This window comes from Achroia grisella, unplaced genomic scaffold (assembly GCF_030625045.1).
Source record: "Achroia grisella isolate CSIRO2021 unplaced genomic scaffold, CSIRO_AGI_Agris_v1 utg628, whole genome shotgun sequence".
NCBI lineage: Eukaryota > Metazoa > Arthropoda > Insecta > Lepidoptera > Pyralidae > Achroia > Achroia grisella.
In genome coordinates this window covers 163,348-189,236 of record NW_026712968.1, presented here as the reverse complement: position 1 = coordinate 189,236, position 25,889 = coordinate 163,348, and the positions used below count along the sequence as shown (strand labels likewise).

The following is a 25,889-nucleotide window of genomic DNA, read 5'->3' as shown; positions in this document are numbered from 1 at the left end:
AATTAGCACAATTTTATGTTTGTATATATATATCAATCGGTTTACAAACCGGTACAGTACCGGTTTACCCGTTACTAGTTATGGGTACAAAATAGTTACATATAACTGTTTTGTATGTTCGTTGTTTACGTATGTTATTTGTATATGTAACTAGTTCGGTAAGAAACAGACTTTTCACATTTGCTGCCTAAACATAGCGGTGATTTCTTCGATAGTTTTGTTCTTTGTTTCTGGAACCTTGAAGGCTATGAATACTATGAAGATCAGTTGCAGCACCGCAAATATAATGAAGGTGTAGGAGCCAAGCGCGAGCTGCAATGATAAAATCAATTTGAGTACTAAACAACTATATATTTTTAATTTATCCACTAGCTGTTCCCGCGACCTCGTCCGCGTGGAATATAACTTAATGTTTCTAAAATACAAGTGGCCTATGTTACTCCATATTACATCAGCTACCTGCCAATAAAAATCCTGTCAAAATCGGTCCAGCCATTTCAGAGATTAGCCAGAACAAACAGACCGACAGACAGACAGACATAAATTGTTAACAATGTTATTTTGGTGTATGTACCGTATTTATATTCATATGCATGTAGTAAAAAACAGTTATTTCAATATTACAAACAGAATGTATAGATAATTTTAATTACACTAATAATTAATAATAATATATGTGGACAATTAACGCGCTATCTAATCCAAAGCTAAGCATAGCTTATGTTATGGTCACTACATAACATACAAATACATAGATTTTTTTTTCGTAAATACATATGATACTTAGAAAACACCCAGATCGACACAAACAGTCATACTCATGAATACAAATGTTTGTACCGTGCCAGGAATCGAACCCGCGAAGAAAAGTGTTCTTTCCGGTAGACCCTGTCGATGAAGTCCGTACATATATAGGCAACCGTTACCACTTACCATCAGGTGGGCCGTAAGCTTCACCATTCCAGACAAAACAAAATGATACTTACCGATAACGGCAAGAAACTCAGCCCAACTATAAAATTGGCTGTCCAGTTGACGGTAACTGCGACCGCTGTTGCCGCCGGCCGCGCTGACTGGTTGAATAACTCTGTAAATAGACAATAAAATGTATATGGGGCTGTTCAAGTATTACGTAAGCAGATTTATCACAATTATTTACCCCCATCCCCGTTGTCAGCAAAAGTAAGCAAAGCTCTTACCCCCTCCCCCCATGCTTACGTAAACATTTCTCAATTAATGTATTGTTTTTTTAGCAAAGACAATGTGAGGGTTGCCATTCGTGTAAAAAAATTAAATTACGACCGATGACGTAATCATCATACAGACTCCCCCACCCCCATGTCATCCAAAATAAGCAAAGAAAAGACCCCCCCGCTCCCCTATAGTGCTTACATAATACTTGAACGGCCCCTATTGTAACGTGATAGGTCCCCTCCGATCGATCCCCCGTCCAATTCAAACGGGGATTGATATTACGATGGCCTGAGCCGAGGTTCGAACCCCTAGTGGTGCCCTCAGACTAAAGTCGTATCCGTCAGACAGGAGTTGGCCTTCAGCCGCTCCATAAGTCCTTCCGCGGGTTTGGAATGTCATCTGCACTCGCCCCCTAACGTCCGGTGAAGCTGTAAAGGCCAGCTGCGGCCAACAGCATTAGAGTAGTCCGAAAAACAAAAAAGAAGCGTGATAGTTATCACCTCACCACTGTAGCATTATGTATACAACGTTATAATTTATTTATTTCATTACTTTCCTGATTTAAATATTTTAGAAATATGAAAGCGTAGCGGTTTTTGTATTGATTGCCGCGTACATTTTTATATAAAATGTGAATACTATAACTATCAGATAGCAATTGTAAGTAGCTTTGACGTAGTCTAGTGTTTTGAGTAGTCATGCTCACTAAAATGTCCAGACTTGTGGCGGCGTGGTGGGCCGTGTCATTGGGCTCCCTAAAATATGGTCGAGCGAGTGATGGCTGGCTCATTCGTCATACTCGTGAACGGGTGCTGCTTGTAGGGACTGCTCTGCTTTAATCACTACGACTGATTTCCTCTTATTTAGTTGTTTAACCAGTTGGTTGTATATTTAATATTTTTTCTATTTAAGTATTTAATTGAATTAGTGTATATTTATATATATATATTGTATCTATTTGTAGTTTGTATTCACACACTTAAACATAATAATGTAAAGTAATAGTAAAATTATTTAAAAGAGCAACACGCAAGTTTCTTGCTCCTTCTTCTTGTGATGAGACAGCTTTCCGAATGAGCGGTAGATTAAAAAAATGTAATGACTATTCAAAAGTGCTTCAATGTAAGTTTATTTGTATAAATGATTTTCTATTCTATTCTATTCTATGATGTGATCAGGAGCTCCTACTTAATCTGTTTTCTGTAAATATAGTCTGTTTTTCCGGGAGCGTAAATTGACAGGTATAAATGTCAAATTTTCAAATAATGTTACCACCTATAGCGGGGTAGTGGTGTACCTGTGATACCGATTTGTTCAATCGGAAACTATTATTTTAACATCTTAAAGATTATTCAGAAATAATATGTGGGTGATTATTTAAAACGGATTAACACAAAATTAATAAATAATTAATTACAAGTGTACACTTGTAATATTTCTGTCAGCTCGTGACCACGGCTAGTGCAACCTAGTCGAAACTTCGAGAGAGGTTTAACTTCATTTACCATAAAATTATTCGTGTTTTTTTTTAATGTTTAAAGTAATATCTGTCGCTTCCTTTGTGTCGACTTCCTTTTGTCCTATGTCTTATTATTGTCATCCTGTAGGTACATAGGTAGGTACCCCTCAGTTTTTTTTTATTTTTTTTTTATACTATTTAATGTAAGTTATTTGTAATACACTAATTATATATTTTAAGATCCGGTTGAACAGACTAGTCCTTAAATACTCACCAGTGACAAGTAACCAGGTTATAGTCTTATTGTTGTCATCCTGTAGGTATGTATATCTTGTTTTTTTTTTTATTATACTATTTAATGTACCTTACCTGTACCTTAATTATACACGTTAAGCCAATCTTCAATATACCTTCAATACAGTCTTATCTAACCAGTATAGTCTTATTGTTGTCATCCTGTAAGTATATGTACATCTTGTTTTTTTTAATAATTTTTTTTATTATACTATTTAATGTACCTTACCTGTACCCTAATTATACACGTTAAGTCAATCTTCAATATACTTTCAATATAGTCTTATCTAACCAGTATAGTCTTATTTTGTCACGCGCGACTTCGTCTGATTAATTTTTATAAGCATAGTATATTTGCAACTAGCTACTCGTCCCGGCTTCGCACGGGTGTACATGTATTATATATATAAACCTTCCTCTTGAATCACTCTATCTATTAAAAAAGACCGCTTCAAAATCCGTTGCGTAGTTTTAAAGATTTATGTAGTGGGTATGTTGTACATTCACATATAACTATTATTGTAGAACTTGAAGGTAGGTCTACATTAATATATATAAATCAGTCGTCATCCAAAAAAAGTCGCTGTTTGATTCGATACACATACAACAATAGGGACGGACAGACAGCGACAGCGACTTTATTTTATACTATGTAATGATAAATAAAGTTTATATATTTATATTGTCAATGCAAAACATCATCTGCTTGCTTATCCCATTTATTTGTTGTCGTTAATATTATTATTTGTTCCATTTTTATCTCTGATATTATATACATCTCGTTATATATTCCTTTCTTAATATATCATCTTTCACACAGTCCATCCACACTCTTTTTCGGACAGACCTCTGCCCTTATAACCTTATAAACATCTCTCGTAATATGAATTTATATATTTATGCTAATATTAAAATTTAAAAAAAAACGTTATACTACCCTATATTTGACACACACATACATACTCTTTTGTCTATAGTCAAAGTTAAAATTGTCAATAATCTTCCTAAATTTATTATTTTTACCATCGCACCGCCAGCCGACGATAGGGAATTCATCCCCACACGCTGGAACCTAAGTGGTCTCGGACAGTGCGGTTTCAGAGGAGCTTCCTACCGCGTACACTTAGATTGTGGAATGAACTACCTGCCGAGGTTTTCTCGAGAGACTACAGCATGGGGTTTTCAAGAATTAATATATTAAGGTTCCTTAAGGGTCGGCAACGCGCACGTGACACCCCTGGTGTTTCAGGCGTCCATAGGCTAGGGTAACCGTTTACCATCAGATGGGCCGTGTTTGCCACCTAAGTGGTATAAAAAATTAAAAAAAAAATATGGTTATCAAAACATAATCATGATAAATTCATTTATTAAAAAATAAATCTGTGATTATTGATTTATAGAATATTAACTATTCAAATTCAAATTCAAAATATCTTTATTCATGTAGGTCTATTACAGACTCTTATGATATGTCAAATCTACCGTCAGTTCGGAATGATATCGAGATGAGAAGATATTACTATATTGATTTATAGTATAGTCTTTGAAATATAACCTTAAGCTTACTATGACTGTAAACGCAATTTGCGAGTATGTATGGATGTTTGTTACTCTTTCACGCAAAAGTACTGAACGGATTTTGATAAAACTATAGTGTTCAAAATCTACCCTGTATCATCGTAAGCACAGATATTATATTATATTAGAGTCCGTTAGTTTTCTGTTCCCGCGCGTTCCCTTCCCCTCCCTAACTAGTAACAAACGGACCGTACAGCGGCCTTGACGCGCGCGCGCATTGTGTTGTGAATTGAAATAAATTAGAACTGTGTTAAACCTACTGTGAAACTGTGAAAGCTAGCGAAGATACCTTCGAGACCCTGAAGCCCAAGAAATCCGCAGAACCATAAAGGTACGTGACTGACGTTTCCCTAACATTTTGGTAGCAGGGTAGTTTCCCAAACATATAGTAATATAACTTATACATCATAATAATATATAGGCTATAAATTTGACACGGGCGAAGCCACGGACACAGCTAATACAATCTAAACTTACAGCTAATTGCCGTACAGTATATAGCTTATACAGCAGAATAATACATATATAGGCTAGAAACAGCAGGAACAGCTTGTTGTAAATACGTCATATCAAAAACATTAACTGTGGACAGTTTACACAGCGCCATCTAGTTAATAAATGATGTATACTCACGTATTGATTGGTGATGAACAGCCCTACTGTGGTGATGAACATGCCGATGAACCCAGTTAGGAGTAGCGTCTTCCGACCAGCACATTCGACTAGTATCAGGCTTACCACCGTCATCACAACATTCATAGCACCCATACCTGGTGATGAATAGAATATAATAGAAAATCATTTATTCCAATAAACTTAATTTAAGCACTTTTGAATAGTCATAGTTATAATTATTTTAATTTACCGCTCATTCGGAAGTCTCATCACAAGAAAAACGAGCAAGAAACTTGCGTGTAGCCCTTATAAATAATGTCAGTTATATCAATTCTGTGTACTAGTAAAAGTATGTATTATAATAAAATTACAACTATATAACATTAAATTAACTATGTCTCTAACACAATTCACTTTAGCGTTTAAAATACAACCAGCACATCCTGTGCTCAAACACCAAATGCCGCGGATTTTTTTTTGGGGGTTATATGACTATTTAACGATAATGCTCGACAATATCGATGTGAACCAATAATTAGCCGCAGCGTGCGAATACAAACCAACGAATGAAATGAAACGGAAGAATATTAAATTTAATCAATGATAATAACTTAGGCCTTTACAGCTTCACCGGACGTTAGGGGGCAAACGGAGGATCGATATTAGATTGCACTTCATACCAAAGAAAAGACTTATGGAGCGGCTGAAGCATTACTATAAGCCACGCCCAGTCCACCTGACGGATAAATCGATTTATAAAAGTCTGAGCTATTACAAAGGACCTACCACTAGGGGTTATTAGACAACTGATAGAAATACTGAAAAAAATAAACCTCGGCTATTTCAGGCATGATAACTGTAATATCGATCCCCGTTTGAATTAGACGGGGAATCTATCCGAGGGGACACGTTGCGCCGATTATAAGTTTAAAAACCACCATGATTAAGAGAATTATCTATATATTTCTCGACAAGCCGTATCAATCTTACATGTAATTATCGTTGATTAAATTTCGTTTGCACATCTGTTGTCGTGAACGTCGACTAATATATATGATATATATACATATGACTAAGATGGCGAGTAACGTGTTAAAGTGTAAAAACAGGTATTTTTATATTACTTACCTAATGTTGCATATTGTGAATACCGGTCACTGATATTTGCGTTGAGGAATATATCAGTGGAGAAGAATATGACCACGTTGATTCCTGACAGCTGCTGAGCAATCATCACGATCATTGCAATGATGAGCGGCTGCCGGAGCTGACGGTTGCTGAATAACTCCCGGAGTGTCACCTTCTTACTCACTTTGTTCTTCTCCGCTTCCTGGAGAAGTTTTTAGTGATAATTTTAATATAATAGAATATAAATCCTTTATGTGAATAACTTAGTTTAAGCACTTTTGAATAGTCATAGTTATATTTTTTTAATCTACAGCTCATTTGGAAATCTGTCTCATCATAAGAAGAATGAATAGAGAAGAATAAGAATACCGACATATTCATAAAAACATATAATAGTGAAGTAGCTGTGACTATGTCTGTTTATATGTTAAGGTTTCAAATAATATATGTTTTTTTTACTGCATGATATAGTGCACCCGCCTGCGCTAACGGTATACACTGGCGGGGCACCAGTGGAGGATGATAAGGTGAGTATGAGGTCAGGTCAGTTAGCACATCGTGATCAATCAACCAGGATATTCACCAGTGGAGGACAAAAAGATAAGCCTGAAGTTCAGTAATAATAAACATGGTACCCAGGAGACCAGCTAGCTTTACAGCTTCACCGGACGATAAGGGGCGTGTGCAGATGGCACTCCAACCCCGCGGATTTACAGAGCTGGTGAAGGTCAACTCCTGCCTGATGGAATCGCGTTTACTCTAAGGTCTTCTTCAGAGGTTTGAACCTCAACTCAGGCCGATAAGGGGTTAGTGCATTGATAACCCCATTGCTAACAATGTACCATCCCTCCACGCGGTTCCCCCTTCGTGACAAATTCAGAGCTTGTGAAGGTCTCATGCTCATCTTATCATCCTCCACTGGTGCCCCGCCAGCGTAAACCGTTAGCGCAGGCGGGTGCACCATTCCATTATAATCCTTTAAAAAAAAAAAAAACCTCAACTCAGGCCCTCTTTTTCGAACTATTATGATGCTGTTGGCCGCAGCTGGCTATTACAGCTTCACCGAACGATAGGGGGCGAGGGCAGATGGCACTCCAACCCCGCGGTTTTTCAGAGCTGGTGAAGGTCAACTCCTGCCTGACGGAATCGCATATACTCTAAGGTCATCTCCACAGGTTCGAACTTTAACTAAGACCCTCTTTTTCGAACTATTCTTAATTTCTTTAAATTAGTCGTAGCTGGCCTGTACAGCTTCATCGATAGGGGGCGAGTGCAGATGGCACTCCAAACCTAAGGAATGACTTATAGAGCGGCTGAAGGTTAGTCTGAGGGCACTCGACTCAGGCCGTGGTAATTTCGATACCCGTTTGAATTAGACGCCGGATCGATCGGGTAATGCTGGTGCTAGTAATGAGACCACTGGTCTCTGTTACTATCCCCTCCCCCCTCTCCAGGTCGTCATATTCGTGTGTATATTGACCCCCCCCCCCTTCCCTCCGCTCTCCAGGTCGTTGTATTTGTATATATAATGTTACTTACTTGGTGCATTTCTTCCATTTCCCCACGAACAGCAACGTTACCACGAAGCCAGTTAAGAGCTGGAACAGACCCAAAACAAAGTTGTAAGTCATTTATTTGTATTACAGACAGATATTATATTATATGTTTAATTTAATTTGTCTTTCTGTATTATGTATATTCATCACCAGCCCACTGCAGTCCACTGCTGGACATAGACTTCTCCCAACCTCTATTTTTTTTTCTTTTTGTAGCTTGGCACGTTGGTGCATTTGCCAAAGATTTATTTAATATTGCTGCTTTCTAATTATTGTTATATGACTGAATTTACATACTATTGAATAGCTGGACATATTTTAATTCAAATAAAAAAAATCCTAATATCTTTATTCATGTACAGACTCTTTTGATATGTCAAATATACCGTCAGTTCGGGGTGATTTCCAGATTAGGAGAACTGACAAGAAACTCAGCTCGTATTCTTTTCAAATAAATGTTGCACATATTTACAATAATACAGATTCATTTTCAAATTCAAATTTTGGAGAATAGAGTGACCACCAGCATATGCTGATGCAAAAGCAAAAAGTCTAATCAGTGTTCGTAACCCGTACAGACCAGTCCCCACAAGCAGCACCCGATCACGAGTATGACGAATGAGTCAGCCATCATTGCACTCAATCATATTAGCGAGCACTTTAAGACAGCTCACCACGCCGCCACAAGTTTGAACTCTATAGCGAGCATGACTATTTCAAGTTACTTTAATACGTCATTTATAGTAATTACAGCATGGGCTGTAACAATCCCAGTTTTTGCCAATTACAATATTTATTTTACCTTATTCAAATTACAGCATGTCATTACTAAATAAATAACTAAATCATTACATAGTAAACAAAGTCCCTATGTATGCTTAAATCTTTAAAACTACACAACGGATTTTGAAGCGGTTTTTTTAATAGATAGAGTGATTCAAGAGGAAGGTTTACATATATATAATACATGTATAACCGCGCGAAGCCGGGGCGAGTTGCAAGTTTATAATTTTCTGTGTGTGAATAGAATAGAATAGAAAATCATTTATTCAAATAAACCTACATTGAAGCACTTTTGAATAGTCATAACTTTTTTTTTTTAATCTACCGCTCATTCGGATTCCTGCTCATCACAAGAAGAACAAGCAAGAAACTTGTGTGTTGCTCTTTTAAATAATTTATTCTTACTTACAATTTAAGTTTAAGTGTGTGAATACAAACCACCAATTAGCACTAATTCAATTAAATACTCAAAAAGAAAAAAATATTGAATACATAACCAACTGGTTAAACAATTAATAATCAGTCATAGTGATTAGAGCAGACCAGTCCCTACAAGCAGCACCCGTTCACGAGTATGACGGATGAGCCAGCCATCACTGCGTTCGACCATATTTTAGGGAGCCCACCACGCCGCCACAAGTCTGGACATTTTAGTGAGCATGACTACTCAAAACACCAGATTGATTATTATGATATATTTAAAGAGAATAGGTCCCCGAGTATCGTTTAGGTCAATAGGTAATAAAAAAATTTACAATAAAATACCTGGAAAAGAATATTCTGGAATAATTAATAAATAAAATAAATATATAAAACAACTGTTAAATCATATTTACTTAATAAAGCCTATTACTCGCTAAACGATTACTTGAGGACGAGCATGCATGGCATGTAAATAACCTTGGTTTGAAAAAAATATTCAATTAAGTTTCTTGCCAGTTCTTCTCAATTGGATCTATATACTGAACTGGACGGTCGTTAATAAGAGACTAAAATGTCCTACATAAATAAATTATTTTTTAATTAGAATTTGAATATGTACACCGAGTTTTTTTTTGTGTGTACTTACCGCTCTGAGCATCTGAGTCTCTTCCTCTATTTAGAAGTAAGAACTTGGGAGATTCAGGACAGAATGGCAACGTTGCTAATTGTATAGCAGCTGGAATTGCCGTCAGCGCTAGCAGATACGGCCAGCCGTTTGGTGTGCCCAGAATCGACTCCAGACCCAGGATTTGAGAGAGAAGAATGGTGATGGTGATCACAAGTTGGTAGACTGTTCCGATCTGGAAGTTTACAAGTTACAGATTTTTTTAATGAAGGATTATAATAATAAATAAATAACTCCGGACAATAAACACAGCGCCATCTAGTCACACGGTAAGCTTGTGTTATGAGTACTAGACAACTGATATAAATATTAGGTCATAACATATGATATTGGCGTTTTGTAAGTGAATAACCATAAGTGGATTTTTTCAAAATATAATATATTTATTAATCAAAATATGTACCATTGCAATTTATACACTTTTGCCATCTCATAGGTAGTTCATTGATCCCTTTATTAAAAAACCATTCGGACGGGAATCAATAAAATCTTTGAAGGCACTTTGGCCTGCCCCATCGGAGTTGATTTTTTTCCCTTGCAAGAGTTATCCAAATTTCGAAAAAAAAATGGTAATCTGTTGGAGCAAGGTCCGGGGAGTACGAATAGAATAGAATTGAAACTCTTCTAGTTTGGTAACTGTCTGTTGTGCAGTGTGTGGTCTACACTGTCCTGAACTCCTGAAGCAGCAGTGGCCTACGGCGATTGACCAGATAGTCAAGTCAGTTAGCTCATCGTGACAAATTCACCAAGAATTTATCACGATGGTTTCCAGGGGAACCGCGCAGAGGTCAAACTGACTTGGTACATTGCTGGCAATGAGATCATCAGTCCACATTACTTTCAATCCCCTTTCCTCCTACATACGCGGTTACCACATACCACCAGGTGGACGGTAGATTGTTTGCCATTTTAGTTACATACTTACTAATTATAAATGTGAAAGTAGCGATGTTTGTTACGCTTTCACGCAAAAACTACTGAACCGATCATCATGAAATTTGTACACATGTTCTTGGAGGTATTAGAATGAACATAGGATATTCGTAATTTAAAAAAAAAAAAATTTTTTTTATTAAAAACAAAAAAATAAAATATCGAAATATTGTTACTCCAGCGCCATCTAGCAGCAGTAATGAAGTTATATAATGGAAGCGAAGACGCGGGTAAAAGCTAGTATAAAATATAAATATACTTACGGATCCACGTAAGGATAGTGGTGATATTTCCGCCAGGTATATAGGTACCAATCCGGCATTGAGACCACTGTTGATTCCTATGAGAAGTCTGTAAAAAAAAAATACTAATATCATATATGCGAAAGTTTGTGAGTATGGATGAATGTTTTTTTTTATAACACAGGGGACAAACGAGCATGCGGCTCACTTGATGGTAAGTGATTACCGCCGCCCATGAGCACCCGCAACACCAGGGGAATTGCAAGTACGTTGTCGGCCGGCCTTTTAAAAATGAATAAGCCCTTTTTCTGAAGGTTTCAATATCGTATCGGTTCGGAAATACCATTGCTGGAAGGTGATTCCACAATGTGGTTGTGTGAGGCAAAAAGTTTCTAGAAAACCGTACTGTGGAAGACCGCCATTCATCCAGATGATCAAGATGGTATTTCAGTTTCTGGCGGGTGATGATCTGATGGTAAACGGTTATCGTAGCCTATGAACGCCTGAAACACCAGGAGTATGACGTGCACGTTGCCGACCCTTATTAAACCTTAATATACCGTTCTTGAAAAACCCCATGCTGTAGTCACGATGTAGATATTCTTCTATATTCGTTCTATCTCTATTCAGAGACCATGCGTCTCCCCTCACCCAAGCGAGATAGCAATACTTCCAATCGAAATTTTGCCGTAAATATTTACGTTCCCCTCTACTCGGCTTACTCTATTATTACATTAAATACAACTCTATATTTTGTGTTTCTGAAAATTTATTTATTATATTACACTATACTACTACAACGTACTTGCAATTCCCCTGGTGTTGCGGGTGCTCATGGGCGGCGGTAATCACTTACCATCAGGTGAGCCGCATGCTCGTTTGTCCCCTGTGTTATAAAAAAAAAACTAGCTACTCGCCCCGACTTCGGCCGGGTGTACATGTATTATACATATAAAGCTTCCTCTTGAATCACTCTATCTATAAAAAAATCCGTTGCGTAGTTTTAAAGATTTAAGTATACATAGGAACGGACAGACAGCGACAGCGACTTTGTTTTATACTATGTAATGATGATGATTCCAATGATATGCACATTTTCAAATTTTCTATACTGTCTTGGATTGTTCTTGCGTTCTTAAACTTATACAGATATGTGTAATTAGAAAACATACTTGTTTAAAGAAAATCTAACTAGTGTAAAACGTTAATATTAATTGCCTTGTGCTATGAATAAAATTTCATCGTAGCACGTTTTATATGGAGATCACCCCCGCCCATGAGCACTCGCACTCCATGGGAATGAGGAGAAATGGGATTGTTAGTAATGTGGACTAATGAACCCATTACTAGCAATGTACATGTCAGGTTGACCTCCACGCGGTTCCCCCTGGAAACCATCGTAGTTAATTCCTGGTTATTTACGATGGACAAATTGCCCTGACCTCATGTTCATCTTATCATCCTCCACTGGTGCCCCGCCAGCGTAAACCGTTAGCGCAGGCGGGTGCACCATTCCATTATCATCCACAAAAAAAAATCCATGGGAATTGCGAGTGCGTTGCCTTCCTTTTAAGAAGGTATAAGTTTTTTCTTACTAGTTAATGGATGTCAATAGTATAGATTAATTAAAACACTTACCTTCCCATAATTAGCATTTCAGCTGAATTGGCGGGCTTTGAGAATCCTTCCAAAATAGCCGCAAAGAATACAAGTGCATTATTCAATAGCAAACCGTTTTTTCTGCCCACCCTGTAAAAAATATTTAAATACAGTTGCGGTTCAGGTATTACCGACTTAGATAGCAAAGGTCGCGAGTTCGAATATCACACCAAATAACTTTCCGTGTAATTTATTGATGAGATTAAAAATACGATGGCCTGGGCCGACGATAGAACTCCTAGCAGTAGCCCTCAGACGAAAGTCATATCTGTCAGGCAGGAGTTGGTCTTCAGCCGCTCCACAAGTCCTTTCGCAGGTTTGAAGTATAGAGATATCATAGATATCTTCTGGGTAAGCGCGCTACATCCAAGGTCTTGCCATCATTTATCATCAGATGAGGTAAGACCAAGCGCAATCCCATTATTAATAAAAAAAAAAGTTCATCTGCACTCGTTTCCTATCATTCAGTGAAACAGTAAAAGCCGGCTTCGGCCAACAGCATTAAAAAAAAATGGACTGAGTCGGTAGTAAAACTGTATCCGTCAGGCAGGTGTTGATCTTCAGCCGCTCCATAAGTCCTAACGCGGATTTAGAGTATGGAGTGCCTTCTACATTTACGCCCATTTTCGACCGTTTTTCGTTGTAAAGCTGTAAAGGTCCTCTAAGGCCAATCATATTGAATAACTAGCTGATGCGCGCAACTTCGTCTGCGTTTCATTTTGCCACCTTTTGCAATATTTTTCATTGGTCCAGCAGCAGCTACAACTCCGCTCTTATTGGTTGTAGCGTAATGTAATATAGCTTAAAGTCTTCCTCAACAAATGGACTATCCAGCACAAACATAATTTTTCAATTCGAACCAGTAGTTCTTGAGATTAGCGCGTTCAAACAAACAAACTCTTCAGCTTTATAATATTACTAGCTACTCGCCTCGGCTTCACACGGGTGTACATATTATATATATATATAAACCATCCTCTAGAATCACTCTATCTATTAAAAGAACAGCTTCAAAATCCGTTGCGTAGTTTTAAAATTTTAAGCATACATAGGTACGGACAGACAGCGACAGCGACTTTGTTTTATACTATGTAATGAAGTATAGATTAAAAATTAGTTCAAGATATATCTATATTGAAATATATGTACCTGTCAGCTATAAATCCAGTAAGGAGTCCACCAATCATGCCTCCCACACAATAAATTGATACAGCTATAGACCATATTGATGTTACTTTAGGGTCAGCATTGGCGTTTATGGTCAGATTTGTGTCTGACAGTGCGTATTTATGAAGCCAGTCGGACATTACCTGAAAATAAACAGTACATAATAAAACGTATATGTATATAAGATATAACTGATTGATGTTATGATCTCTCTGTTTACCGGCTTATACTCTTACATTTAAACTACTAGATGTAATTACCAATATAAATGAACAGTGAATAAAAAAGTGATAATAATCGCACTAATTAGCGAATATAACTGAAGTGACATAATTATTAAATTAAAACAATTAACCTAAAACTAAAAACCTTAAAAAAGATAATATATGTATAACTAAAATATTAAAAGGAGTACCTATATTGTGTATTATATATATGTTTATAATATGTGTATATATTTGATATATTACTATTAATATTTATGTTTCTTTCATTCTATCATGCGCCGTCCACCACCTTCTGTATTTTCTCCTCTACTGAAAGGTTCGCGAGATCGCTTAACCGACTTTTGTACCCATATACTCTAAATATTGTTTTTTTTTTCGTATTATTTTATAGTTCTAGTGCAATAAAGAATAATAATAAAAACTTTTCTCTAACATTGGAGAGCAGTAATGGCTGGCATGCAAGTTATATTAGTGAATGGGTGTTCCTTGTAGGGACTGGTCTGATAACTATGACTGATTTTAAAGTAAATCATTTATGCCAACTTTACTATTTGTATTCACAATTCAAAATATAATTCTTATAAATGTAATTATTAACTATATTTATTAAAAAGAACAACACGCAAGTTTCTTGCTTATTCTTCTTGTGATGAGTCTGCGTTCCGAATGAGTGGTGGAATAAAAAATATATGACTATTTAAAAGTGCTTATATTATATGAAGTTTAATTGAATAATTCTATTTTTATTTTATGAGAAAATCCATTTCTTTCCCTACTGCTCGGTTGTGGCATGGACTGCCATTAACTTCCTTCAAGAAAAGTTTAAAATATTCTACCTAGATACCATTGAATTATTTATATCATAATTATATGTATTATTTATATATATACATATTTATATAACTATTTATGTTTATCGGTCTCGGTGGTCTAGGTGTTTTAGTTCCGATGGTTACTGGATCGTCGTGGATTCCATTCTTCGCACGGTACAAACATTTGTATTCATGAGTATGATTGTTTGTATCTGTCTGTTTTCTATGTATGTATGATATTACTTATTTTGATTTATTACCAATTTAAGAAAAAAAATCTACGTAAGTATTTATGTCAGTTGTCTAGTACCCAGAGCTCCGTTTATTTGGGACTAGAATAGACTAGATGATGTTGTGTGAATTGCAAGACTTGTGTCGCAGAAGCCAGGGTAAAATACTGAAACTTATCAAGGACACCATTATAAAACAAAAAAAGGGAACATGTGTGTATGTGTGTGTGTGTGTGTGTGTGTACAAAACATAACTTACAGCTTGAGGAGCGTTCAGTACACCGGTGTTGTATCCATGTTGGAATGCAGACCAGCACGCTGAGGAGATCACGGCAAATGCCAACTTTGCGTTTAAATCCTGGAAATATACAAAAACATATTGTTATTGACACGAAACTGGTACCATCTCCATCATCATCATCATCGTCAGCCCACTGCAGACCACTTCTGGGCATAAGCTTCTCTCAAGGCACGATCTTATACATTGTAGTAACAAGCAGCTTGTTTGTAAGATATATTTCGGTTGTAGGGTTGAGATTAGGCAGTGAAATTACAAGATAAGAGGCGTGACATCTTAATCCTTTAGAATGACAACGCATGAGTGATATCACGGGTGTCATATGATACTGTAATATCCGTAGTGCTGTTTACCAGCATCGTGATAATCTCCTGGTGAATTTACCATGATGGGCTAACTGACCTGACCCTATGCTCATCTTATCATCCTCCACTGGCGCCCAGCCAGCGTAAACCGTTAGCGCAGGCAAGTGCATCATTTCATTATCATCCATAAAAAAAACTCCTAGATGTGGTACAACTGCTTACAATCAAGGTAAGCCGGAAACATTCCGACTACTTAAAAAAAACAAAGTCAACGAACTAAGTATATTTGGCCTCGGTGGTCTAGTGGTTTAGCACTCCGCCTTAGTTCCGATGGTCTCGGGTTTGATTCCTCGTACGGCACAAACATTTATATTCATGAGTATGCTGGTTTGTATCGGTCTGGGTGTTTACTATGTATGTATATATATACGAAAAAATATATATCTATGTATTTATAGCAATTATGTAGTACCCATAACACAAGCTTTAGCTAACGTAACTTGGGTCTAGATGGCGTTGTGTGAATTGTCCTGAGATTATTATTACTATATGAACAATCATAAAATTTACAGTTTAAAAATATTCATAAGCAATTATGTAGTAGAGTAGTGTTAAGCGTATTGAATTGTCCATTGTATTTATAAGACTGTATCCACCACATTATAAAATTACGATGAAGATCTGTATTCATTCTGTCTCTATTCAGAGACCATGCGTCTCCCCTCACCCAAGCGAGATAGCAATACTTCCAATCGAAATTTTGCCGTAAATATTTACGTTCCCCTCTACTCGGTTACTCTATTATTACATTAAATACAAAGGTATTTTTTCTTTATTCCGAAGATTAATTATAATTTCAATGTCTTGCGCCTTTTAAAAATATTTGTATCTACTTAATTGTTCATGTGAATGAAATAAAGATTTCTTTATATATATATATCCCATCAAAAACATAAATGTGAAATGATAGCCGAGTTTAATATTATGATATATGCCTTGATTGTTGACTTCTACGACAAAAGAGGTGAGATCTAAATGGGTGTCAAGTTCAATGGTCTGTCCTGAAATGTATTTATAACAATATAAAATATCATATCTTCTTATAACTTAGGATAATATACTGTAGCCTAAGGTCTAACTTGGCCAGTTCTCAGTTTCAGTTCTCAGTTTTAAATACCATTAAATACCATAACCAACTGATTAAATAATGAATAAGAGGAAATCAGTCATAGTGATTAGAGCAGACCAGTCCCTACAAGCAGCACCCGTTCACGAATATGACGGATGAGCTATCCATCACTGCGCTCGACCATATTTTAGGGAGCCCAATGACCTAACTAAATTTATATTTAGTTCCTGCAGGAAAATCCCTGTCCGCGTATATGACTAGCTGTGGCCGCGACTTCGTCCGCGTGGAATAGTGAGATTGGATAGAATTTTTAATTATTTAGGCTAAATGAAGTTAGCACCCAGTTTCTTCACTGCTGAAGAATGAGCAAGAAACTTGCGTGTTGCTCTTTTAAATTATTTTATTGTTACTTTACATTTTTAAGTTTAAGTGCGTGAATACAAACTACCAATTAGCACTAATTCAATTAAATACTAGAAAGAAAAAATATTAAATATACAACCAACTGGTTAAATAATGACTAAGAGGAAATCAGTCATAGTGATTAGAGCAGACCAGTCCCTACAAGCAGCACCCGTTCACGAATATGACGGATGAGCCATCCATCACTGCGCTCGACCATATTTTAGGGAGCCCAATGGCCTAACTAAATTTATATTTAGTTCCTGCAGGAAAATCCCTGTCTTAATGTGAACGGGTAAAATAATTTGAATACCAAATCAATTATTAATTTATATATAATAATAATAAATTATTAATTAAACACAAATATTACATTTTCCTGTTTGTTAGCGATACTACACTTTTTTTTAGACTACGTTGGTTGCAAACTGTCATACTGACCATTTGATGGTAAAAGGTATGGATGCCTGAAATACCAGGTGTCGCGTGCATGTTGCCAACCCTTAAGAAACCTGAATGTACCCTTCTTGAGAAATTCCATTTTTTTATACTATTATATATATGGTGGTAAGCATATGGCTCATCTGATAGTAAAACGTCACCGTACGCTAGGTACGCATGAAACATCAGGGGGGAGTCACGTGCGCGTTGCCGAGCCTTAAGAAACCTTAATGTACCCTTCTTGAGAAACCCCATGTTTTTTTTATAATATTACTATGGTGGTAAACATACGGCTCGTCTGATGGTAAAATGTTAGCGTAGCCTATGGACGCATGAAACACCAGGGGAGTCATGTGCGCGTTGCTGAGCCTTAAGATACCTTAATGTACCCTTCTTGGGAAACCCCATGTTTTTTATAATACTATGGTGGTAAACGCCCATCTGATGGTAAAAGGTTACCGTACCCTATGGACGCATGAAACATCAGGGGAGTCACGTGCGCGTTGCTGACCCTTAAGAAATCTTAATATACCCTTCTTGAGAAACCCCAAATCCCAACCTCAAGCTGAGCAGAGCTTGTGATATGAGTACTAAACAACAATTAAATAAAAAACAATTTTTTTTAGATTATATAGTACATAGAAATGGGTGTTTTCTATCGATACAAATATTCCAATACAAATGTTTGTACCGTGCGAGGAATCGAACCCGCGATCATCGAATAGTAAAGCGATATGCTAAACTACAAGATCCCCGAGGCTGTCAAAATTAAATTAATTCAAATTCAAAAATCATTTATTCATGTAATTAATTCATATATTCAGAAATCATATACCATGTAAGACATTTTAGCCACTTATGAACATCAAGTTTTTTTAACTTATTTTTTCCCTACCGTCCAGTTCAGTACACAGATTCATCATCATCATCATCATCGCATGGGATCCATATGAAGACGTCCAATGTTGGACATAAGTTTATTAGGTATATATATATGAAAAGATCTCCACGACGATCGGTCCTGCGCTGCTCGCATCCAATGCCTTCCAGCGATCTTGACCAGATCGTCGGTCCACCTTCTGTACACAGATTCAATTGAGGAGAACTGGCAAGAAACTCAACTGAATTACTTTCTTTTTTAAAACCAGTTTATTTATTTTATGCTTATATAAGAGTCTATGTCTAAAATTAAATGAAAATCCTATGTCAATTAAGTAATCGCTTAGTGAGTAATTGAGCTTTGCTCCATAAATATGATTTTACAGATGTTTTAAATTTATTTAAAGATAAAGCTACATTCCTGTAAATTTTTATACCCATTCCCGTAAAGGACCCATTGCTTTTTCTAAACGATACTTAGGAACAGTAAGTTTGTCTTTAAATCTATTATGTGTACAACTAATTTATTTTTTATTGGAGAGTTTGGGCTGTAGTCAGGTGCTTGGACCTGTAGCACTGCGACCTACATTGTGCTCGGCCTTTTCAGAGTTCGCTATCTAGACCCAGACCCGTCAGGGACAAGAATTGAAGGATATTCTTAGGAGCGATGGTTTTTATCTCCTCAGGATAGAGTGTAAACTTTCCAAAGGAGATATTATGCTTATGCATGAGTAGGCAACTGATATAACAATTTATCTCAAATCGTGAGTCATCAAAGAATGGCCGCGCCTAAAACATGTCCCACACAAGCGACCGTTACCGTTTTTAAGTCATAAATATAAAAAACAACATGTATTTAGTGGTGGTCACCAGGGGCGGATCGTGAATTTGTGGGGCCCTGGACTAAATCTACTTAGTAGCTAATTATATTACTCAACTAAAAAACACACCGATCAAAAACAAGCGACCAGAAAATCTCGTTCCTTTCGATAGACGCGCACTTGCATGGGTTGATATTTTTTTTATATACTAAATACTGTTTCAGTGGGGACTGGGGGCCCTTTGTATACTCGGGGCCCTGGCCTACAGCCCAAAAATTAAATCCAAATGTTCGTAACTTCAAATATGGTTGATTTATGAACTGTTTCCGTGTAGAAATTAACTCTTCTTTTAATAAAATAAATATTTTTTGTAAAATAAAAATAGTATAAGTTACTCTTTACAATATTAGCTATCTGCGAGTGACAGTCCCGTCCGACAACCGTTTCAGAGATTAGTACGCATAAACACAAAAATTGTAAATAAAATTTATATCATATGTATAAATTTAAAGAAAAAGTTATACATTTTTTTAAAGATATACATATTATTCATAGAAAACACCCAGACAAATATAAACAATCATACTCATGAATGCAAACGTTTGTGCCGTGCGAAGAGTCGAACCCGTGAGCAACGGAAGTAAGGTGTACTTGACCACTGAGACTGTCAATATACATATGTATAGGTATAGGATAACATGATTATAATTTAATTCTGTTTGGTATTGAGTCATAGTTATACAAATAAATGTATGACTGTTGGTTGGTAAAATAAACTAATAAAGATATCTAAGATAAAGATGAATTAACGAGTTTTTGAAATGAAACATCTATATAGACTTAGGATTTTAGGCTGGTGACGGCGAAGCGTGGGTATCAGCATGCGGACAGCGGGGTGTCCGCTAGAGTCTCGACGGCGTGTACTCAGCCATTATGAAAGTGGGGAGTCTGCTAGAGTCTCGGCGGCGTGTAACCAGCGCTTGTGAGAGCGGGGAGTCCGCTAGAGTCTCGGCGGCGTGTAACCAGCGCTTGTGAGAGCGGGGAGTCCGCTAGAGTCTCGGCGGCGTGTAATCAGCGCTTGTGAGAGCGGGGAGTCCGCTAGAGTCTCGACGGCATGTACTCAGCCGTTATGAGAGTGGGAAATTCGCTAGAGTCTCGACGGCGTGTACTCAGCCATTATGAGAGTGGGCAGTCCGCTAGAGTTTCAGGGGCGTGTACTCAGCCATTGTGAGAGCGGGGAGTCCGCTAGAGTCTCGACGGCGTGTACTCAGCCATTATGAGAGTGGGGAGTCCGCTAGAGTCTCGACGGCGTGTACTCAGCCATTATGAGAGTGGGGAGTCCGCTAGAGTCTCGACGGCGTGTACTCAGCCATTATGAAAGTGGGGAGTCTGCTAGAGTCTCGGCGGCGTGTAATCAGCCGTTGTGAGAGCGGGGAGTCCGCTAGAGTCTCGGCGGCGTGTACTCAGCCATTATGAAAGTGGGGAGTCCGCTAGAGTCTCGACGGCGTGTACTCAGCCATTATGAGAGTGGGGAGTCCGCTAGAGTTTCAGAGGCGTGTACTCAGCCATTGTGAGAGCGGGGAGTTCGCTAGAGTCTCGGTGGCCTCAACCTTTTTTTTCGAACTACTCGACTAAACTTATGGAGTGGCTGAAGGCCAACCTGACAGATACTTTAGTCTGAGGGCACCGCTAGGGGTTCGAACCTCAGCGTCGGCTCAGGCTGTTGTAATTTCGATCCCCGTTTGAATTGGAGATCGATCGGAGGGGACAAAAAGTATAATTATTCCTTAATTTATATATAAGGTATGTAACAAAAAAGAAAAAAAAACATACGCAGTCGAAGTTACGGTAGTTATGACTAAGTAAATTCCTACACGTATTTTATTGTTGGCAACCCTAATTTAAAGCGTGCAAGTCCGTCGTGAAAATTAGAGCGTAACCGTTTGTATGTAAAATGTTCAAGTAATTATATACAACAGATAAACGAATCCATTTGTTATATAATCAACCTTAATTCTTATAATTTAAAGTTTATATTACGCTGTCTAATTATTGCTACTTAAGATTGTATTCTTTCTTGACTATATATCTCTTATTCTTGTCCATGAATATGTAAGAATATTTTTATGGTCACTGAATACGGTGTTGGTTTTTATATTAATCCTTACTAATATTATAAATGCAAAAGCAACTCTGTCTGTCTGTCTGTCTCGGTTGCGCTCCAAAACTACTGAACCGATTTTAGACATAGGTTACTTTTTAAAGTGGGGTCGAAAGAGTAGATGTAATGTTGTATGGAATAATCATCATTTTTAGTTAAGATCACTAATTTACGTAGACGAAGTCGCGGGTACAACTAGTTATTATGTACCTAGGTAAGTATTTTATCTATACATCTATATATATAAATAAAATTGGATTGAATTAATATAAATTGAAAAATGTTATTTTGGTGTATGTACCGTACACCAAAATAAAATTTTACAATTTTTGTCTGTCTGTCTATTTGTTCCGGCTAATCACTAAAATGGCTGGACTGATTATGGCGGAACTTTTTTTGGCAGGTAGCTGTTGTAAGAAGGAATAACTTAGGCTACTTTTATTTTCGAAAAATTCTTTTTTTCTTTTTTTAGAAAAATAAAGTTAAATTCCACGCGGACGAAGTTACTGGAATCATATATACATATATGTAAAATGTTTGGTGCAATAAAGAGTTTATAAAAGTATTTACTTTCCTCTAAAGTACTTAAATTACAAACTTCAATATTATTACTAAGTCCTAGCTGACCCGCGCGCCTTCGTCTGCATCATACTTACATGACATTTATCATTATATTTCGCCCAATGCACATAATATCTTTTAAAATTATAGCCTATGTGTTATTCTGATGTCTAAGCTATATTACTGTAAAGTTTCATCAAAATCCGTTCAACAGTTTTTGCTTGAAAGAGTAATAAATATCCATCCATACTCACAAACTTTCGGATTTATAATATTACTATCTGTACCCGCGTTAAACTTCAATCAAAATATAGCCTATTTGTTATTCTGATGTATAAGCTAAATTACTATCAAGTTTCATCACAATCCGTTCAGTAGTTTTGCGTGAAAGAGTAACAAACATCCATCCATACTCACAAACTTTCGCGTTTATAATGTTAATATGATATAGATTGGTTACTCTAAAGTATAAATGGAATAATTTTAGATGATATCAATTCACTTTTTTTGCTTAATTACGTAAAGATAAAAGTGTGTCACTCACAAGTTCATTACCAGGTTGTCTGCGAGATGTAGTTTTAAGCGATAAGGCCACCGTTTGTTAGTTAAGTTCTCTTTTTGGAAATGTTTTTTCTGTGCACAATAAAGAGTCATAATTATGTTTCTTTTGTTTTAACTTCTTTTATCCGTTTAAAATGTTGATACTCACGCCTTTGGTAACAGTTTACGCTCGCGGGCATCAGTGGAGAATGAATAAGATGAGCATGAGGTCAGGTAAGTTTGCACATCGTGATAAATTCACCAGGATTTATCACGATTTCAGGAGGAACCGCGAGGAGGTCAACCATGACAGCATGGTGCATTGCTAGCAATGGGAGTCCACATTACTAACAATAACCTTTTCCCTCGGAAAAGTTATATCATTATTAGGTTTCTTATCTCTTCTTTATTTGGATTAAAAGGTACTCACCGACACGGGCCTTAGCGAAATGTGGGAGAGGTTGCGCTATATGAAATTATTATAATTGAGGAAGTCAGAAATTTTCATGCAATTGCATGAAAATTTCTGATTTCCTCCCTGTATTGCATGAAATTTTCTGACTTCCGCAATTATAATAACTTAATATAGCGCAACCTCTCCCACATTTAGCTAAGGCCCGTGTCGGTGAGTATTGTGGCTTTTTGTAAGAGATATGTTTTACTGGTATGCATATTTAGTGTTTGCAAACTATTATGATTATTACATTCGTCAAGTAACATACTTTAGTTGTAACCTGATATATTTGTGACGAGCGTGCATGGCAATAGTTGTTCATGCACTGGATTTTCATTTAATGTTAGACATAGACACCTATATAAATATACATTGTAAATAAACTGGCTTTTAAAAAACAAAAGTAATTCAATTGAGTTTCTTGCCAGTTCTTCTCAATTGAATCTAAATACCGAACTGGACGGTATGGAAAAATTAAAATTATAAAAGTAAAAATTTGACGTACATGAATAAATGATTTTTGAATTTGAATTTGGTAGACAGAAATTTCTTTTAGATATATTTAGAATAGAATAGAATAGATTTTTTTTATTGAATTTATTCAGTAACAATTTATATTGTGTCTGAAATTATACAATTTTTGTTGTTAAAAAATTCATCAACACTGTAAAAAGATTGCTCCAAGAGAAATTCACGCAACCTGCAAGGGCATGTTCGATAAAAATAAAGGTTACCTACGTTTGTTTTATACGTAAAAGATAAATCATCAACGATGTCTGATGATCTCTCCACTACGGTCACAAACAAACATACGACCCATCTGATGATAAACTATCAAAGTAGCATAGATGGCTCAAACACTGTTGCTTGCACGTTGCCAACCCTTAAGAAACCTTAATATACCCTTCTTGAAAAACCCCATACTGTAGTCTCGTGACGAAACCTCGGGAGGATGTTCATTCAACAATCTAAGTGTACGCGGGAGGAAGCTCTTCTGAAACTGCACTGTCCGAGACCACCTAGGTTCCAGCTTGTGGGACTGAATTCCCTGTCGATGGCGAGGGGTGAGGTGGTACAAGGTAGCCGTGGGCATCATGTCAAACAATTCCTCAGAACACAGTCCGTTGTATATTCAGTAGAACGCACAAAGCGAAGCGAAGTCTCGTCTCAAGTGGCTCGATACCGCCAGAGAGATTGGGATCATCGACAATTCTCATAGCACGTTTCTGAACCGAGTCAAAAGGATCGAACTGGTATCCAGGATATAAAACCAAACGTTGACAACCCTAAGCTATTGTCTATGTAAGTAAACATGAGCAGCGACACTGACATCACGTCATCATATATTCATATATCATTACCTTCTAGTTGCGAATTAAATCAGTAGTTAGAAATATAATATGGTATGATCATTTTTTAATCTCTTCTTAACTAGCTGAATTCCGCGGCGCCGTCCGCGTGGTACATACTATCCTTACTAATATTATAAATGCGAAAGTAACTCTGTCTGTTAGTCTTGCTTTAACGCCAAAACTGCTAAACCGATTTAAATAAAATTTAGTATTCATTAATTCAATTAATTATTAAATCTATTTTAATAATAATAAATAATATTATATAAATAATTTAATATTTATTCATTAAATCAATTTATTCAATTATTTTCATTAAAATCCACAGACAGACTGACAGACACATTTTTGCATTCATTTCCAACATAAATTTTCTAGTAATTTGACATAGAGTATAATCTATTTTTAGTCCAAACTAAACAATCTTGTTTGCAGATTAATCTGTTATCCAGATATAAGACGTGGCGCCTTCGCGTGAAGTTTCAGTATCGGCTATTTTGCTATTTTCTACTTCCGCTCAGCTGTTTTCAGTTTTCAGTTTCATTGTCAGGTTATTTCTTCATTTTTTTTTATTATGTTAGTATTATTATTCTTCTCTAAGCTCCAGTTTAACATACAGATTCAATTGAAAAGAACTGGCAAGATACTCAAAAATGTTTGCATAGTGCGATGTTCGATTCTTCGAACCCGCGACCATCTGTACCCCTGTACCCCCTGTGTGCTAAATCGCTAGACCTACTCTCAAACTATCTCGTTTATAATATTAATAAGATTATAAACAGATTTCTAAATGCAAAATAATAGTCACTGACATACGAAACTAATGAGTGAACATTGTCCCAAATTCCCAATATAAAGCTGGATATACTGAACACATGTGCATTTAAAAAAATAAACAAAGTTATTACCGCCATTCTGCCGGCGCTTCACGAAATGACAACAAGTTCCGTAGAATCTCAATCCCAATGACAACTGAGTCGTAACTTGTTCAACACACTCTATAAAAATTAACATACAATAACTGTATATTTCACGCAAAGTATTTTAATAATAAACAACAGTTATTAAAGAAAAATCACTCAATTCATTATGTAATTATTAAAATAGAAATTATGTAGCACACATTTTCCGGTCAGTTCGCGGGAACACTCGATAGTGCGATTCGAATTTCAAACTTTAGTTCGAATTTTAAAATACGAAGCGTGCGTTGACCGAACGCTGGGCGCACGATCAAGAAATGGAACTGAAGCGGTGTTTGGTTAAGTGACGTCACAATAACCGGTTCTATATAGACATGTAAACAGCGTTAAAGCGCGTCAGTACAGCGCTTCCATGCCAAAGAATCTAGATATAAATAAAATTGTTTTAACAAGTAGCAAATAAATTTATAAGCAAAGTAAAAATATCTTTATTGTTTAGCTACTTAAACAGAAAGTTAAATCTGAAAGGGAGCTAGGTGTAATTAGAATAGAATAGTAAAAAATATGTTTATTTGCGGACTTATTTAAAATTATTAAATTATAATTTAACTAGCTACCCACCCCGGCTTCGCACAGGTGTA

At 36.6% G+C, this 25,889-nt stretch overlaps 1 protein-coding gene across 1 annotated transcript; it reads right to left on the bottom strand.

The window, feature by feature from the left end:
- LOC131849042 (solute carrier family 2, facilitated glucose transporter member 1-like) lies at nt 1-25,364 on the bottom strand. Its single transcript, XM_059199029.1, has 12 exons — nt 25,237-25,364; nt 15,245-15,343; nt 13,699-13,859; nt 12,529-12,639; nt 10,912-10,999; nt 9,677-9,890; nt 7,808-7,866; nt 6,269-6,470; nt 5,159-5,295; nt 2,928-2,967; nt 987-1,087; nt 1-312 (listed from the first exon to the last, which is right to left on the bottom strand). Exons 1-12 carry the CDS (start codon nt 25,240-25,242, stop codon nt 175-177), a joined length of 1,356 nt encoding a protein of 451 aa, XP_059055012.1. The 5' UTR covers nt 25,243-25,364; the 3' UTR covers nt 1-174.
- Between the last annotated feature and the right edge of the window lie 525 nt (nt 25,365-25,889).

Bases quoted from the DNA above. Each gene is read 5' to 3' on its own strand.
- LOC131849042 (XM_059199029.1), bottom strand. The intron at 7,867-9,676 runs GTAAGTACACAC...GGTCTGTTCCAG, and splicing joins AGACTCAGATGCTCAGAGCG to CTCTTAACTGGCTTCGTGGT. The intron at 1,088-2,927 runs GTGAGTATTTAA...GTCTATTTACAG, and splicing joins AACCTGGTTACTTGTCACTG to AGTTATTCAACCAGTCAGCG.